The 13,846-nt window shown below is 50.3% G+C and overlaps 1 protein-coding gene across 1 annotated transcript; it reads right to left on the bottom strand.

Moving 5' to 3' along the window:
* Positions 1-11,662: 11,662 nt before the first annotated feature.
* LOC109771841 (GDSL esterase/lipase At3g09930) lies at positions 11,663-13,826 on the bottom strand. The gene is made up of 4 exons (XM_020330534.4): positions 13,013-13,826; positions 12,611-12,891; positions 12,230-12,506; positions 11,663-12,102 (listed from the first exon to the last, which is right to left on the bottom strand). Exons 1-4 carry the CDS (start codon positions 13,317-13,319, stop codon positions 11,864-11,866), a joined length of 1,104 nt encoding a protein of 367 aa, XP_020186123.1. The 5' UTR covers positions 13,320-13,826; the 3' UTR covers positions 11,663-11,863.
* Positions 13,827-13,846: the final 20 nt, after the last annotated feature.

Below are 13,846 nucleotides of genomic sequence, written 5' to 3'. Positions count from 1 at the left end.
TGGCCGGGGAAGAGGAGGAGGCCAAGGAGGAGGAGGTCCAAGAGGTGGTGGTCAAGGAGGAAGAGGTCCAAGAGGTGGTGGTCGAGGAGGAGGCCGAGGAGGAGGAGGAGGTTGTGGAGGTGACCGAAGCAAGCACGAAGGTGCCAAGGTGCCTTGCCCAGAACTACAACTAAAAGGAGGACATTGCGTTTTGCGACGCTTGGTGCGCGATCTCCATGGATGCAATGATCGGAATGGATCAAACCAAGACCAAGTTTTGGGAGAGAATTACCGACCACTACAACAACTCCGTGGATGTGCGATCAAGCCATACACAAGGTTTGCTTGGGCATCGTTGGAGCACCATTCATGACCAATGCGTTGGAGCACCATTCATGACCAATGCAACAGATGGTCCGGTTGCATCCGGTTGCATCAACCAAGTGAATCATGCAACACCAAGCGTTGTGCAAATGGCGGAGTATGGCCCCTACATCCAAGAGCTCTTCAAGCATCGGAACACCAAGTGCGGCCACAAGCCCTTCACGTTGCATCATTGCTACAAAGAGCTATGCAAGAACGAGAAGTGGATACAAATAATCGTGGAGACCACTCCAAAGAGATCAGGGTTGAGCATATCCATTGAGGAGGACGACGAGGTTGATGAAGATGCCAACAATAGACCGGAAGGATGACGGTCGTGATGGTGGCCAAGAGGATGGTGGTGGCCGAGAGGATGGCGGCGGCGGCGGTGGCCGAGAAGATGGCGGTGGTGATGGTGTCCGAGAGGATGGTGGAGTTGATTTCTTCGCCGACGACATCGTTTGAGTGGTGGTGGCTCAAGGGGTGGTGGTGCATGCCATTGGTTGGCTCGATCCACAACATATACATGCTATGTTTGTGGTGATTTTAGATGGAACATTGTGTTTGATGATGTCTTTTGCGTGAACTTCGCATGTTTTAATTTGAAAAACGCAATGATGAAATTTTATGTTATGACAGTTATGTTATGCATGTTTTAATTTGAATGTTTTTAAGATATGTATTGTGCAGTGTTTGAAGTTTGTGCGGCTATGATACAAAATCTAGACAATTTTATTTTTACTCCGCTAACTTTTATGGGATCGGCTATGTGCGACCACTGTTAATGCAGTAAAAATTTACTCCACTACTTTACTCCGCTGGATACTCCATTAACTTTTAGGCGATCGGTTAGAAATGCCCTAAGGTACCGGGCTCTAGTGCTGACCGGCCAGTGTGGACCTTGGAGCCATCTGGGGTATACACTCTCCGTTCCTTCTATTAGAGCATCTACAGCCAGACTTGGCAAATCCAGCCCCGGGCGCGTCCGCGGGCACTGACCGGGCACCCTCCAGAATAATGTAATCCACATCCGGACACCTCAATTATCATATCTCAAATCCATACAAACTCATGCAACTACATCGATGCACACACATCGCCCGGCTACTCCAGCACTACTAACTAAACATGCCATCGGACTACCAAAATTTGGCATGTTTGGCCATGGTGGAGTTCATCCACGACTGCCTTTGCCCTTCCCGGCGCCCTTGAAGCCCTTCTCGTAGAAGTACTGGTCGAAGACGCAGTACGATCGAACCGGATCTGCTCGTCGCCGTCACTGTCCGCCTTCTCCTCCTTCGGAGGCAGTCCAACCATGGCATAGACCGTCCGATTCTGCTCTTGGGCGAGGGCGTGCATGTTCCTCCGCTATCATTTCTTCACAATGCGGGCGCGGATGGCTTCCTCTGCGGCCGCCCGCGCCGCCGCATCAGCCGCCTCAACTGCCATTTCCGCCGCGATACAGGCCTCGGGGGCCCTTATCCTCTCCTTCCCACGCCGAGCTGCCCGTTCCCGGTGGGACTCATAGTCTGCCTGACCGGTGATGGGGAAGGAGAGGGGTTCTGGCTGCCGGGACCGCAAGGATCCAGCCCTAGAGGACCCGAGCGCCCGTTGAGCCGACGCTATGGAGTCGTGGTGGACAGATCCGTCCGTCGGCCGGGCGCTGTCCTCTCGGGAGTGGCAGAGTGCAATGTGGCCTGCCATTGCCTCCTCCAACCCACACGGGATGACACCCCAGTCGACGGATCCGGACTGGTCGGAGTCTGATCCGCTGCCTGCCATGCCGGAGAAGGCCGGAAACCACCGGAGGTGAGCTCGGGTGGCGGAGGGGAGTGGCCAGGGTTTGGTCCGGCGGGCGGATGGGAAGAATATATGTAGGATTGGGTGGGCCAGCATGGCCTGGGTCTGATGTGGCGGGTGTGCCCGGACGCGCCCGGGCGCCCCCATATCCGCCCAATATTTGGGCTGGATACGAGGGGTGCCGGTCAGCCCGGGCGTTTGAGGCATCCGTTTGGGTCGAAAAATCGTGACCGGGCGGACCGCCCGGGCGTTTGAGGAGGGTTTGGGGCGCCCGGCTGTAGATGATCTAAGTTGATCAATTTTTGTGGGGTTGCTGCTCCTTTCTCGGAAAATTTCTGGAAAAGCTCAATCCCTCCAGGTTCTTGGTTTTTCCTTAGTTGCCTTCCACAGTGAAATTTATTTATAGACAATCTATCTAAAAGCAACGGTGAAGCCAGCTGGAAGAACCTGTGGGGTCATTGTTAATATTTGAATTATTTTCTAGTAATTTTAGCTTGCCTTTTCAAAAAGCTGTGGGTTCAGTTCACCCCACAGCTTATGTGTAGAACCACCACTGTCGAAAAGACAACATGTTACTTGCTTGTTTTGCAATGAGCTGGAATCTGGCCAGCACAAATTCTTTGATTGCATTGTTATTAGGGAACTTTGGAGAGTCATTTCTAAAATTTTGAATTTTAGTCCTCCGAGATGGATGATTCGTTTTTTCTGAACATTGGACTCAAAATCCTAAAACTATTGTGATCAATATGTCTTGTGGACCTTGCGCAATGATATTTGCTTTTAGGGCTTGGTTTGGAAAGATGTCAGACTGCTCCTGGGAAGAACAAGAGTCCTGCTACACTAGTGGAAAATCTTGCAGTGGCGGAGCTATGTTGAGACCAGGAGGGGCTGCTGCCTCCAGCCTTGATGATTTTTTGAAGGAAAAAAATAGGAGGGCTTAGTTTAGATTTTTTTAGCATTTCCTGTTGGGAATCGTAGCATAATTTTAAAATTTTCCTACGCTCACCAAGATGCATCTATGGAGTATACTAGCAACGAGGGGAAAGGAGTGCATCTACATACCCTTGTAGATCGCAAGCGGAAGCGTTCCAATGAACGTGGATGACGGAGTCGTACTCGCCGTGATCCAAATCACCGATGACCGAGTGCCGAACGGACGGCACCTCCGCATTCAACACACGTACGGTGCAACGACGTCTCCTCCTTCTTGATCCAGCAAGGGGGAAGGAGAGGTTGATGGAGATCCAGCAGCACGACGGCGTGGTGGTGGATGTAGCGGGATGTCGGCAGGGCTTCGCCGAGCTTCTACGAGAGAGAGAAAGGTGTAGCAGGGGAGGAGGGAGGCGCCCAAGGCTGTAATCCTACTGCCCTCCCTCCCCCCTTTATATAGGCCCCCTGGGAGGGGGGGCGCCGGCCAAGACCCATCTGGGGGGGCGGCGGCCAGGGGGGTGCCTTGCCCCCCAAGGCAAGTGGGGCGCCCCCCACCCTAGGGTTTCCAACCCTAGGCGCAGGGGGGAGGCCCATGGGGGGGGCGCCAAGCCCACTAGGGGCTGGTTCCCTTCCCACTTCAGCCCACGGGGCCCTCCGGGATAGGTGGCCCCACCCGGTGGACCCCCGGGACCCTTCCGGTGGTCCCGGTACAATACCGGTAACCCCCGAAACTTTCTCGGTGGCCGAAACTTGACTTCCTATATATAATTCTTCACCTCCGGACCATTCTGAAAATCCTTGTGACGTCCGGGATCTCATCCGGGACTCCGAACAACTTTCGGGTTTCCGCATACACATATCTCTACAACCCTAGCGTCACCGAACCTTAAGTGTGTAGACCCTACGGGTTCGGGAGACATGCAGACATGCCCGAGACGCCTCTCCGGTCAATAACAAACAGCGGGATCTGGATACCCATGTTGGCTCCCACATGTTCCACGATGATCTTATCGGATGAACCACGATGTCGAGGATTCAATCAATCCCGTATGCAATTCCCTTTGTCAATCGGTATGTTACTTGCCCGAGATTCGATTGTCGGTATCCCAATACCTTGTTCAATCTCGTTACCGGCAAGTCTCTTTACTCGTACCGCAATGCATGATCCCGTGACTAACGCCTTAGTCACATTGAGCTCATTATGATGATGCATTTCGAGTGGGCCCAGAGATACCTCTCCGTCATACGGAGTGACAAATCCCAGTCTCGATCCGTGCCAACCCAACAGACACTTTCGGAGATACCCGTAGTGCACCTTTATAGTCACCCAGTTACGTTGTGACGTTTGGCACACCCAAAGCACTCCTACGGTATCTGGGAGTTGCACTATCTCATGGTCTAAGGAAAAGACACATGACATTGGAAAAGCTCTAGCAAACGAAACTACACGATCTTTTATGCTATGCTTAGGATTGGGTCTTGTCCATCACATCATTCTCCTAATGATGTGATCCCGTTATCAATGACATCCAATGTCCATAGTCAGGAAACCATGACTATCTGTTGATCAACGAGCTAGTCAACTAGAGGCTTACTAGGGACACGTTGTGGTCTATGTATTCACACATGTATTACGATTTCCGGATAACACAATTATAGCATGAACAATAGACAATTACCATGAACAAAGAAATATAATAATAACCATTTATTATTGCCTCTAGGGTATATTTCCAACAGTCTCCCACTTGCACTAGAGTCAATAATCTAGTTACATTGTGATGAATCGAACACCCATTGCGTCCTGGTGTTGATCATGTTTTGCCCTAGGGAGAGGTTTAGTCAACGGATCTGCCACATTCAGGTCCGTATGTACTTTACAAATATCTATGTCTCCATTTTGAACACTTTCACGAATGGAGTTGAAGCGACGCTTGATATGCCTGGTCTTCCTATGAAACCTGGGCTCCTTCGCAAGTGCAATAGCTCGAGTGTTGTCACAGAAGAGAGTCATCGGGCCCGACGCATTGGGAATCACCCCTAGGTCGGTAATGAACTCCTTCATCCAGACTGCTTCATGTGCTGCCTCCGAGGCTGCCATGTACTCCGCTTCACATGTAGATCCCGCTCGGATCTCTCCCGTCGGCGGTTCGCCGACAAAGACACACCTAGCTGTCGCCCAGGCTCGGCGCTGGCCCAGCGGCTCGCCGGCTCACCGCCGGTCATAAAGTGCGACGACTGCCCACAACAGGTGGTGCGCCGATTTTCTACCACGCCAGAACATCCCGGATGGGTGTTCTTCAAGGGCAAAAAGATGGGATATGTGCTTGTTTTGATTCAGTTGTTTACCAGTCGCCGGTGCAATTTCGATAGTTCATTGTTTGCTCAATTTGTGTGTAGGATGAATGCAAGTTTGGGTATAGTGAAGAAGATTATATCGATCTATTGATAGCATGGAATTTGATAGATGTTCGTGCACTCATTGATAGAATAGAGGCTAGAGATGAGATTGGATGCGAAGCAACGTCAAAATCTTCATAATCGAAGAAGAAAGAAGTGTGCAATCTCGAGAAGCCAATAGAGAGAATAAAAAATGAAGACATAGAGAAGATATTAATCCAACAAGTGAAAGCAGTTATGGAAGTTGAATATCTTTTAAAGTGTCTAATTGTGGTTCTTATTTTCTTTAGTCTTTATCTCATAGCGAAGAATTGGTGAATTATGTACTCCAATATATCAAAATGTCGTTGAGCGTGGCACAGCGGATCCTGACGGCGGCGTGGGTGGATCGGTTGAGCGTGGCATGCCGATCGGCTGGACGTGGCTAGAAGATGGAGTTGGGGCTGGGTGTGGCCGGTGGCGGCGTCCAGCCCGGATCCGGTCTTGGCGGTGGCGATGGCGACGGCTGACCTGGATCCGTCCATGGTGGTGGTGGCGTCCCCTCCGCCGGGGATGACAGGCCAGGTGGTAGGTCCGTGTGGCGACGCCGGTGGCGGTGGATCTTGGGATCCCGTGTTCGGGCTCGTTTCAGGACGCGCGTGACGGCTGGAGCTTCCTCCAGCGTCGACGACGCTTGATGTGGGATCGTGGTGGCGGTTGCCGTTGTATGGGCGACGACAACGGCTAGCGTGCCGGTGGGTGCTCCCTGTAGCGCCCGGAATCGGAGCGACGGCCCTCTTCATCAACAGTGGCGGACTCCGGGGTCGTGTGGGCGACTCAAAGTCCGGATCTCGAGATGGTGATGGCCTTCTGAGGCTGGTGGCGGTATGGGACGTCCCCTCCATCAACAGACCGGGTTCGATGCGGCTCGGCAGGTGACACATGAGCCTCTCTCGGAGTTGTCGGGCGGTGCCTGTCGTCGGCAGGTGAAGCCACCGGTGGATGTGCTACTGGCGGATGCTATGCACGACGTCTTATACAAAGACGTCAAGTCATGCCTGCTACCGGCAGGTGATGCACGGTGGCTCTGGCGGAGGTGTCAAGTTTAGCCTGTTGTTGTTGGATCGAAGGTGGTGCGACAGTAGCGGGAGGCAGGCAGTATGGGACGTCTTTGTCTTCCATTTTCTCCTCCAGAGGTATCCAGCTATCGAGGCGTCGGTAGACGGATAAAGGCGGATGGTACAGACAGCTTCAACGACGAGCTTATGCACTCCGGTGGAAACACAAGATCTCTGATCGAGCTATGTCATCGTGTGCCTGTGTCGTGTCCTTGCTAGAGGTGGTGGATTGAAGGTTTGCTTTGGGGATGAGAATCCGAAGTTCAACCTTGTGGTGGACTCGCCATCATTGGCGCACGTGCGGCGATTCCTTCTTGAAGGGGTACTCTAGGGGTTGTGTATTTTTCGTTTATGTTGTGTCTTGTATCATAGGGTTAGTAGTTATCTGGGGGTGTTACTGTCGCGAGGTATATGGCCTCAGGGTTTGTTTTTCGCTTTTTTTTTCTGAGTCGATGGTGTTCTGCTGTTGGATTTTGCTTTATTAATAATATATAGATGCATACACCGTCCTGATGCAGAGGCTGGGGTTATCCTCCTTTTAAAAAATAATCAAAATGTCGTTGAATGAAATAAAGAAGCAAAACAATGTGTTTCGGTGGCTGAAAATGAGATGCAAAAGATTAATTTTACTCCGTTACATATAAGGTATCGGTTAGGTCCGGCGAAGTGGAGTAAAAATACTCCATTAATAAGGGTTTACTCCGTCAAATACTCCGTTATTTTTATGGGGTCAGTTAGAACTGCCCTTAGTCCCGTTGCCTTGTTTTCAATAAAATGCGGCAGGAAGGAACATCTTTTCTTTGAAAAAAAAGAGAATTGGGATGGGTCTTCCTGGTATTGAATGAGGAAGATCGCTAGACCATGGACAGTCGTTGCGCAGATGGGATCACGTTGGTTGAGATGATAACGCATGCAGGTCCTGATCCGATGAACACGAGCGGTTGGATCCGTGCCGAAAACAGATGTCGCAGGCGAGCCGACGGGTAATCTACAGAATGCTGAGTCAGTATAGGTGGCGGCGTATCGCGTCGGGTACGCACAGTAGCAGGCATGGAGATCTCAATCGGATCGTCTCCATGGAAGAAGAAAAATCCTGCATGAAAGGCTCCATGGCTCCATGCCTTTCATGGCTTTTCATGCGATCGTGTGGAGACCGTCTTCATGGCTCCATATTCATCCATTCATTCTTAGGTTGCATGTGAATTTATTTAGAGTACGACCATCAATCGTTGATCGCCATCTCTAGCCGGCGTTTGGATGAGCTTGATTGCTTCCATGGATCGACCAATGTACTGTAAACTTACAGCATCATGATATTGGGGGTAAATTCATATGACTAGTTCAATCAATGACTATCTCTCGCATCTGTCCGAAGTAGGTATGCATCTTTTTACTGGCCCTAATTAACGGGGCAGTGAAATGCAGCAACCATGGACCGAGTCTAAGCCAATCTCACGAGTTACTGACTTTTTATATGTGCATCAATGCAGCAACTATGGACTAAAGTGAACCTTCCAAAAAAAAAAACTATGGGCTAAAATGAAATTGAAATCAAGGAGAGTTGAGACCTCCTTATAAGAAATTCTCTCTTCCACATGCTATTGAAGTTTGAAAAGAGAAGTGATACATGCGCGCTCCTCCCTGCAAACCGCCTCGCTCGTGTGCGTGCTCGTGTTTCGTGAACGAGCCAAGCCTAGACTTATGTCATGCATGTGCTATGTGTTTGCCTGTTAGAACGAATAATTAATTGGATCGTGGGATGTTGCCGACTTGGTCATGGGACCAACGCCACATCTCCCTACCGATCGCATATATATTAGAGGCAATGGCAACCCTAGCCGTCAGATCAGATCGCATCTACTCTACCTCCTCATGTATAATCCACCGTGTTTCCCCTCGCTGATGTTGCTTCCGGCGACCCCATCCCATCGACCGCGTGCACGCGGCCTATACGAGAGAGCAAGCTTTCAAAACCCCGTCCTTCGTGATCCTAGACTGGGAGAAGGGTGATTAGGTTTTTGGAGAGTGTCTCAGACGTGACTGCTCGATGTGGTTCCGCTACTTTGACTATGTCCTCGACCTCTCGGACATTGCCATGGGTAAACACTCCGAAGTCGCCAGAAAGAAGGTTGCCGCTGCCGCTGCTACCACCGCCTTGCCTTTGACCTGGCCGACTGGTTTGTTCGTGTTTTAGCTATAATAGTTGTTTATATAGATATATTTGCTCGGGGAGGCGGCTCGAGAGGAGTTAAACCCTACGAAACAGACGCCCACATCGCTCACTTTGGGGGGGGCTGCTCGGGCGAAATCCCTAGCCACCTCCCCCCATCTTCTCCATCTTTTCCCCCACCGCCGCTGGAGGACGCCGACAGGCAAAGCCTGCTTGGCCGGTGGCGGCGGCGGGGATGTCTTCTCGCGTGGGGAGCACTCCGGCCGGCGCAGCGACCCCGGACGACGCGCTTTAGGCGACAGAGCTTCGGAGCCAGGGTGGCGGAGCCGGGTGCTGGTGGTGGTGCTGCCGAGGTAGTCGTGTGGGCCGTGCTGGGGTAGACCTGCTGCGGCGGCGAGGTCCTGCGATGACGGCGCGGAGGCGCAACCTCTCATCGGTAGCGCGATGGTGGCATGGCATGACGTGCTCGAGGTCGTGGCGGCCTTCAGGACTAGACCTCGGCGGCGTGGGCACTCATCTCCTGCCACTTGCCTGTGAAGGAGATCTGGGCAGCCTGTCCCCGTGGGCGGACGGTGTGGGGGCTGATGGCCTGTGTCAGTAAAGGTGGAGGCCCTGGTGTTCTTCTCGGGTCAAATCATCGATCTTCCTAATGTCAATCCTCCTCGATCTGGCTGCCGACAAGTTTTGAAATTCTTCGTCAGAGATCTAATTGGATTGGCATAATGCCCCTGGATTTCTGGATCAGAGGCGATCCGGTCGTGCGCGTCCGTATATCAGTCTGCACGGCTTCAAGAGGGCGCAACACGAAGCTGCGCTTTATGTCTATACCGTGGGACATGTCTTCCTCTAGATTTCCATGGTATGGACAGAGGCGAGGAATGTCATGGTGGCCGAGATTGGAGGACATGAAGAAGGGGCGGAAAGGTGTCTTGGATGCGATGAAGTTGCTTCATAGGCTGTTGTTCGGGCATGGCATGTGGGGCGGTGTTCCTATCCATCTCCGACATAGGATCCTGTGAGCCTGGTGTTTGGTGACTTGCAGTAGCGGCCTCGACAAGTGGGGGCGGCAACACCGGAGGACTTCATGTCCGGGTCTCTTGATTCTCAGGATGAAAGCCCAAGGTCCGACCTTCGCTGGTTGTACCTAGCAATGGCCTTTTCGAAGGCATTGTTTTGATAACTCAGATCTTCAGGGTGAAAACCCAAGACCAGTTGATCAGACGACGACGGCGCTTATGCATTGTTCCCTTGTTGGAGGCGCCACTTTTGAAGAACTTCGTACATAGTCCGGATGCTGTCTTTGGTGGTGGTTTGTGTGCTGCTATTGTGAGTGATTAACCACCGTGACGAGGCTTTTTATTTATTTCTTCTTGTTTTTTTCTTTTAGGCAGCTGTGTGTATTCTCAAAGTCTAATTGGCGTTTTGTTCGTGCGAAGACCGGGTGTAATTAGCATCTTCACGATATTAAATATTTTCTTTGTTGAAATATCTGCTCTATGTGTAATACGTGCTCACATCTTAAATATGAGATTAATATTGTAGCGCTATCATCACGATTTATTAAATCAATCAAAAAATTGCTAATTTATCCAACATAGGTCAGTTAACAAGATGCATACAATCGTCAATTACACCCGAGTGTAGTCGCCGAGGCCGTGCATCGTTGATGACAAAAGCGAGGCGTGGGCGTGCGCGCCCCTACGCCACGTACAGCCGTCCACGAGTTAGATAGCTCGTAGCTCTACACATCATCCTCCATGGCTCCGTATCCATCCATTCTACTCCCTCCGTTCTTAAATATAAGTCTTTATAGAGATTCCACTAGATGAACTATATACGGAGCAAAATGAATGAATCTATACATAAAATGCATCTATATACATCTGTATGTGGTTTTTAGTGAAATCTCTACAAAGACTTATATTTAGGAACGGAGGAAATAGTTAGGTTGCATGTAAATTTCTACGTCAAATAGAGCCGTAGGTGAGCTAGACGATGGCCGTCTCCGGCCTTCGTTTTGGTGAGCTGTCTCGTTTTGATTGCTTCGATGGATGGATCGATGGATTGTCAACTTATCAGCATCTGAGATTGATGGTAAATTTATCTGACTGGTTCAATCAAAGACTGTCTCTGGCGTGCGTCCGAAGTAATTAAGTGTGCATATCTTTTTACTGCCGCTAATTAAGGGGGGCAGCTGAAATGCAGCAAGCCAGCAACCATGCATGGACCGAGTCTAAGCCAATCTCACGAGTTACTTACTGACTATGTCTATGGAGTATGTTTGTGCATCAATGTAGCAACCGTGGACTGAAATGCGGTTGAAATCGAGGGAGGCTGACTATGTCTATGTGCATCCATGTACGCGCTTGTAAAGGAAGCCAGTTACTTACATCATTACTTGGTGAATGCATTCAGGCATCAATGTCGCGTACGTAGGCTCGTAGGATCGGAAGGTGGCAGCTAGAAAACAAGCCCATACAATAGATATACTAATCGAATCAACCGCATGTAGCCATCAGTCAGGGGTTAGTGAACTGCTGCGAGGAAAAAGGCCACTACGAAAAGGCGATAGGTTAGTGAACTGCCATGGGTTGTTGGGAGAAAAGTTATGGACCTTGCGAGTCAGACTATCAGGTCTGGTTGCGCGGGTATAGAGAGAGTTGTGCTCATGTCCTCTCCAGGAACTAGTTGATCGGGTTTGAGCGTTGTACATGAACATAAAAACTTGTCTAAACCATACTTCGGGTCGGGTACCACAGATACCCATATCCATGGGTAAAATTATCTTAATTCTGAATTCAAAGACAAGATACCCGTCACCCCTAGAACATGCCGGCCCGGTAGACCACGTCGACAACAAAAAATCAACCGGCGTGAAATTGCCTTGACCTTATTGAACCGCATATATAGGGTAAACACTCGGTTTGTATAGCTAGAACACATCTTTATTGTAGATGTGCGATATGAAATACATTAATTACTTCTTATGAATATAGTTTCTACAAAAGAAGACTCAAATCCAGAAAGTACAGTCTTTGAAATGCTTAAAACTATCGAACAAATACAATCAGAATATTGTCATCATGTACGAAAAGCGCTACAACGACATATGAAACCTGGCTACCTAGTCTTGATCTACAAACACCTTCAAGGGTTTTTCCACCTGTTTCATGACAGCTTCCCATCCTGCGTGTGTTGGGTGCATGTCGTCCCAATAGAAAAATTTGCTCGATTTGTCGCACACAGTGTACAGAAGCTCCGCGGATGACTCGTCCTGCTGTCCGCAGTAACCCTTCGAATTCAAACTCTCGCAGCACGGCGATAGTTTGCGCTTGAATTGTTTAGACAACTCTGAGCCTTTACCTATATTAATGCACATGAAATTTAAAATGTTCAGATAAAGTATTTCAAGTACACAATCAAACCCATCAAATTAGATTAAGATAATTATAAAATAATGAGACGCTTTTGAATGCATGTAGATACATACCTGCCGCATGATCCACAATATTTGTGAAGGTGGTGTACACGTCGATGATGTAGACATTCTTCTTTGATGTCATAACTTGTTTCAGATTATCATTGTGGATGGATGCACCCAAGTTTCCAAAAATATCACACGTGGTGTAGTTGTTGGTTCGGGTGTGTGATGGCGTGCAACCGATAGGGTGCAAGTTATTGACAAGAACCTTTGTCACCCCAAGCTTCAACAATTGATCCACATTAGCTGCAATCTCTTTTGTCACCTTTCCAATATAAGCATTAATCTACATCGCATGCGTGGAAATTATAAGTTAGTAAGATGCACAAACAAATTAATTGTTCAAATTAGTGTATGCATATATACATTGTGTGTTGATATGATACTCACATCATTGGGGCTACTTAGGCCAATGACACCGGTGCTTGCATAGTCATTACCGGAGAAGGCCACGAGCGCTACAGAGCGACTCAGTTGATTCTCCGTGATGGTCCCGTCCTTGACCATCTTCCGAAAAGTGTCGACCTGCTTGGCAAGGGCGGGGACCTCGTGTGATGTACTGCCCAACACGCCTGCACCACCGGTAGCAAAGGTCATGCCGGATGGGTCGCAGGTTTTCTCGGCCGTGCGGGCATGCGCCGGAGGGGCTTCCTCCAATCCCAGCATTGTTGCTGCAAGTTATCAATAAAACAACAAGTAGGGTTAATTGTAATGCACCACAGCATAACATGAGATTACTATATAACAGATTAGCTTTTTAGGGTAATACTATAACATAGACATAGTACTTACCGATGAAATCCGACTGGATTTTGTAGTTTGAGAAACGGCCGGACGGAGTATTCGGCCGCGGAAACCCATCGGCATCGACGTAGTTGGAGCCGTAGGGGTAGGCCCATTGCCTCGACATCTCGGTGACGTGGTCGGTCGGAGGGAGGTTCCCGTTGTCGGCGAAGTCATCCCCGAAGACGAAGAAGGTAGCGCTCGACCCCTTCTTCTGATGGCCGCCGGCTGGGGCTGGCCGGGCCTCCACGCCATTGGGATTCAGAACGAGCAGGAGGAGGAGGACGAGGCCGAGGGCAGCCGGAAGAAGCTTCATCGATCCCGGCGGCGCTTTTGCGTTGCCGAGGCGGATCGCTCTACTACTACTGCTGGCCAACTCTTTCGCCAACGAAAAACCAGGAACGAACGTAAAGCGCTTGTCTGCGATGCTGGTACACCATGGCCTGGCCCTCTCTTCAATTTATATATGCTCGTATACCAGGACCAGCAAAGCAAGTCGAAGTCGGGCTTGCGGCCACGACCGGAGTCGGACACGGATTGACGGATACGACTCATGGACGGTACGTCGTTCACTGGCCAAGCCCACCAGGCTCCAGCTGCTCCTGCTGCTCGTCTCGCGAGGCCTGCGCATCCTCTTCCCCTCCTCCGGCCACGACCTCATCCACCCCGCCGTCAACTCGTCGGCGGCGCTGCCGGTTGTCCTCGCTCCTCCCCCGGATCGATGCCATGGGGTTCTCTCCGGTTTTGCTGTTAACCTCCGCCCCAGTTGGAGCCGTCGGCGCGTTACCTTCTGCTCTGTCTCTGAGCCTGCCTTTGTAGCAGCAGCTCAACGTTGGCGGTTGT

The sequence above is a fragment of the Aegilops tauschii genome, chromosome 7 (assembly GCF_002575655.3).
Source record: "Aegilops tauschii subsp. strangulata cultivar AL8/78 chromosome 7, Aet v6.0, whole genome shotgun sequence".
Taxonomy (NCBI): domain Eukaryota; kingdom Viridiplantae; phylum Streptophyta; class Magnoliopsida; order Poales; family Poaceae; genus Aegilops; species Aegilops tauschii.
Note: the sequence above shows the minus strand (reverse complement) of the source record. Positions and strands in the feature narration are given on the sequence as shown.

Excerpts from the sequence above, each read along its gene's own strand:
- LOC109771841 (XM_020330534.4), bottom strand. The coding sequence starts at position 13,319 with ATGAAGCTTCTTCCGGCTGCCCTCGGCCTCGTCCTCCTCCTCCTGCTC. Across the intron at positions 12,507-12,610 it reads GCCTAAGTAGCCCCAATGAT|ATTAATGCTTATATTGGAAA; the intron begins GTGAGTATCATA and ends CATGCGATGTAG. Across the intron at positions 12,103-12,229 it reads TATTGTGGATCATGCGGCAG|GTAAAGGCTCAGAGTTGTCT; the intron begins GTATGTATCTAC and ends GCATTAATATAG.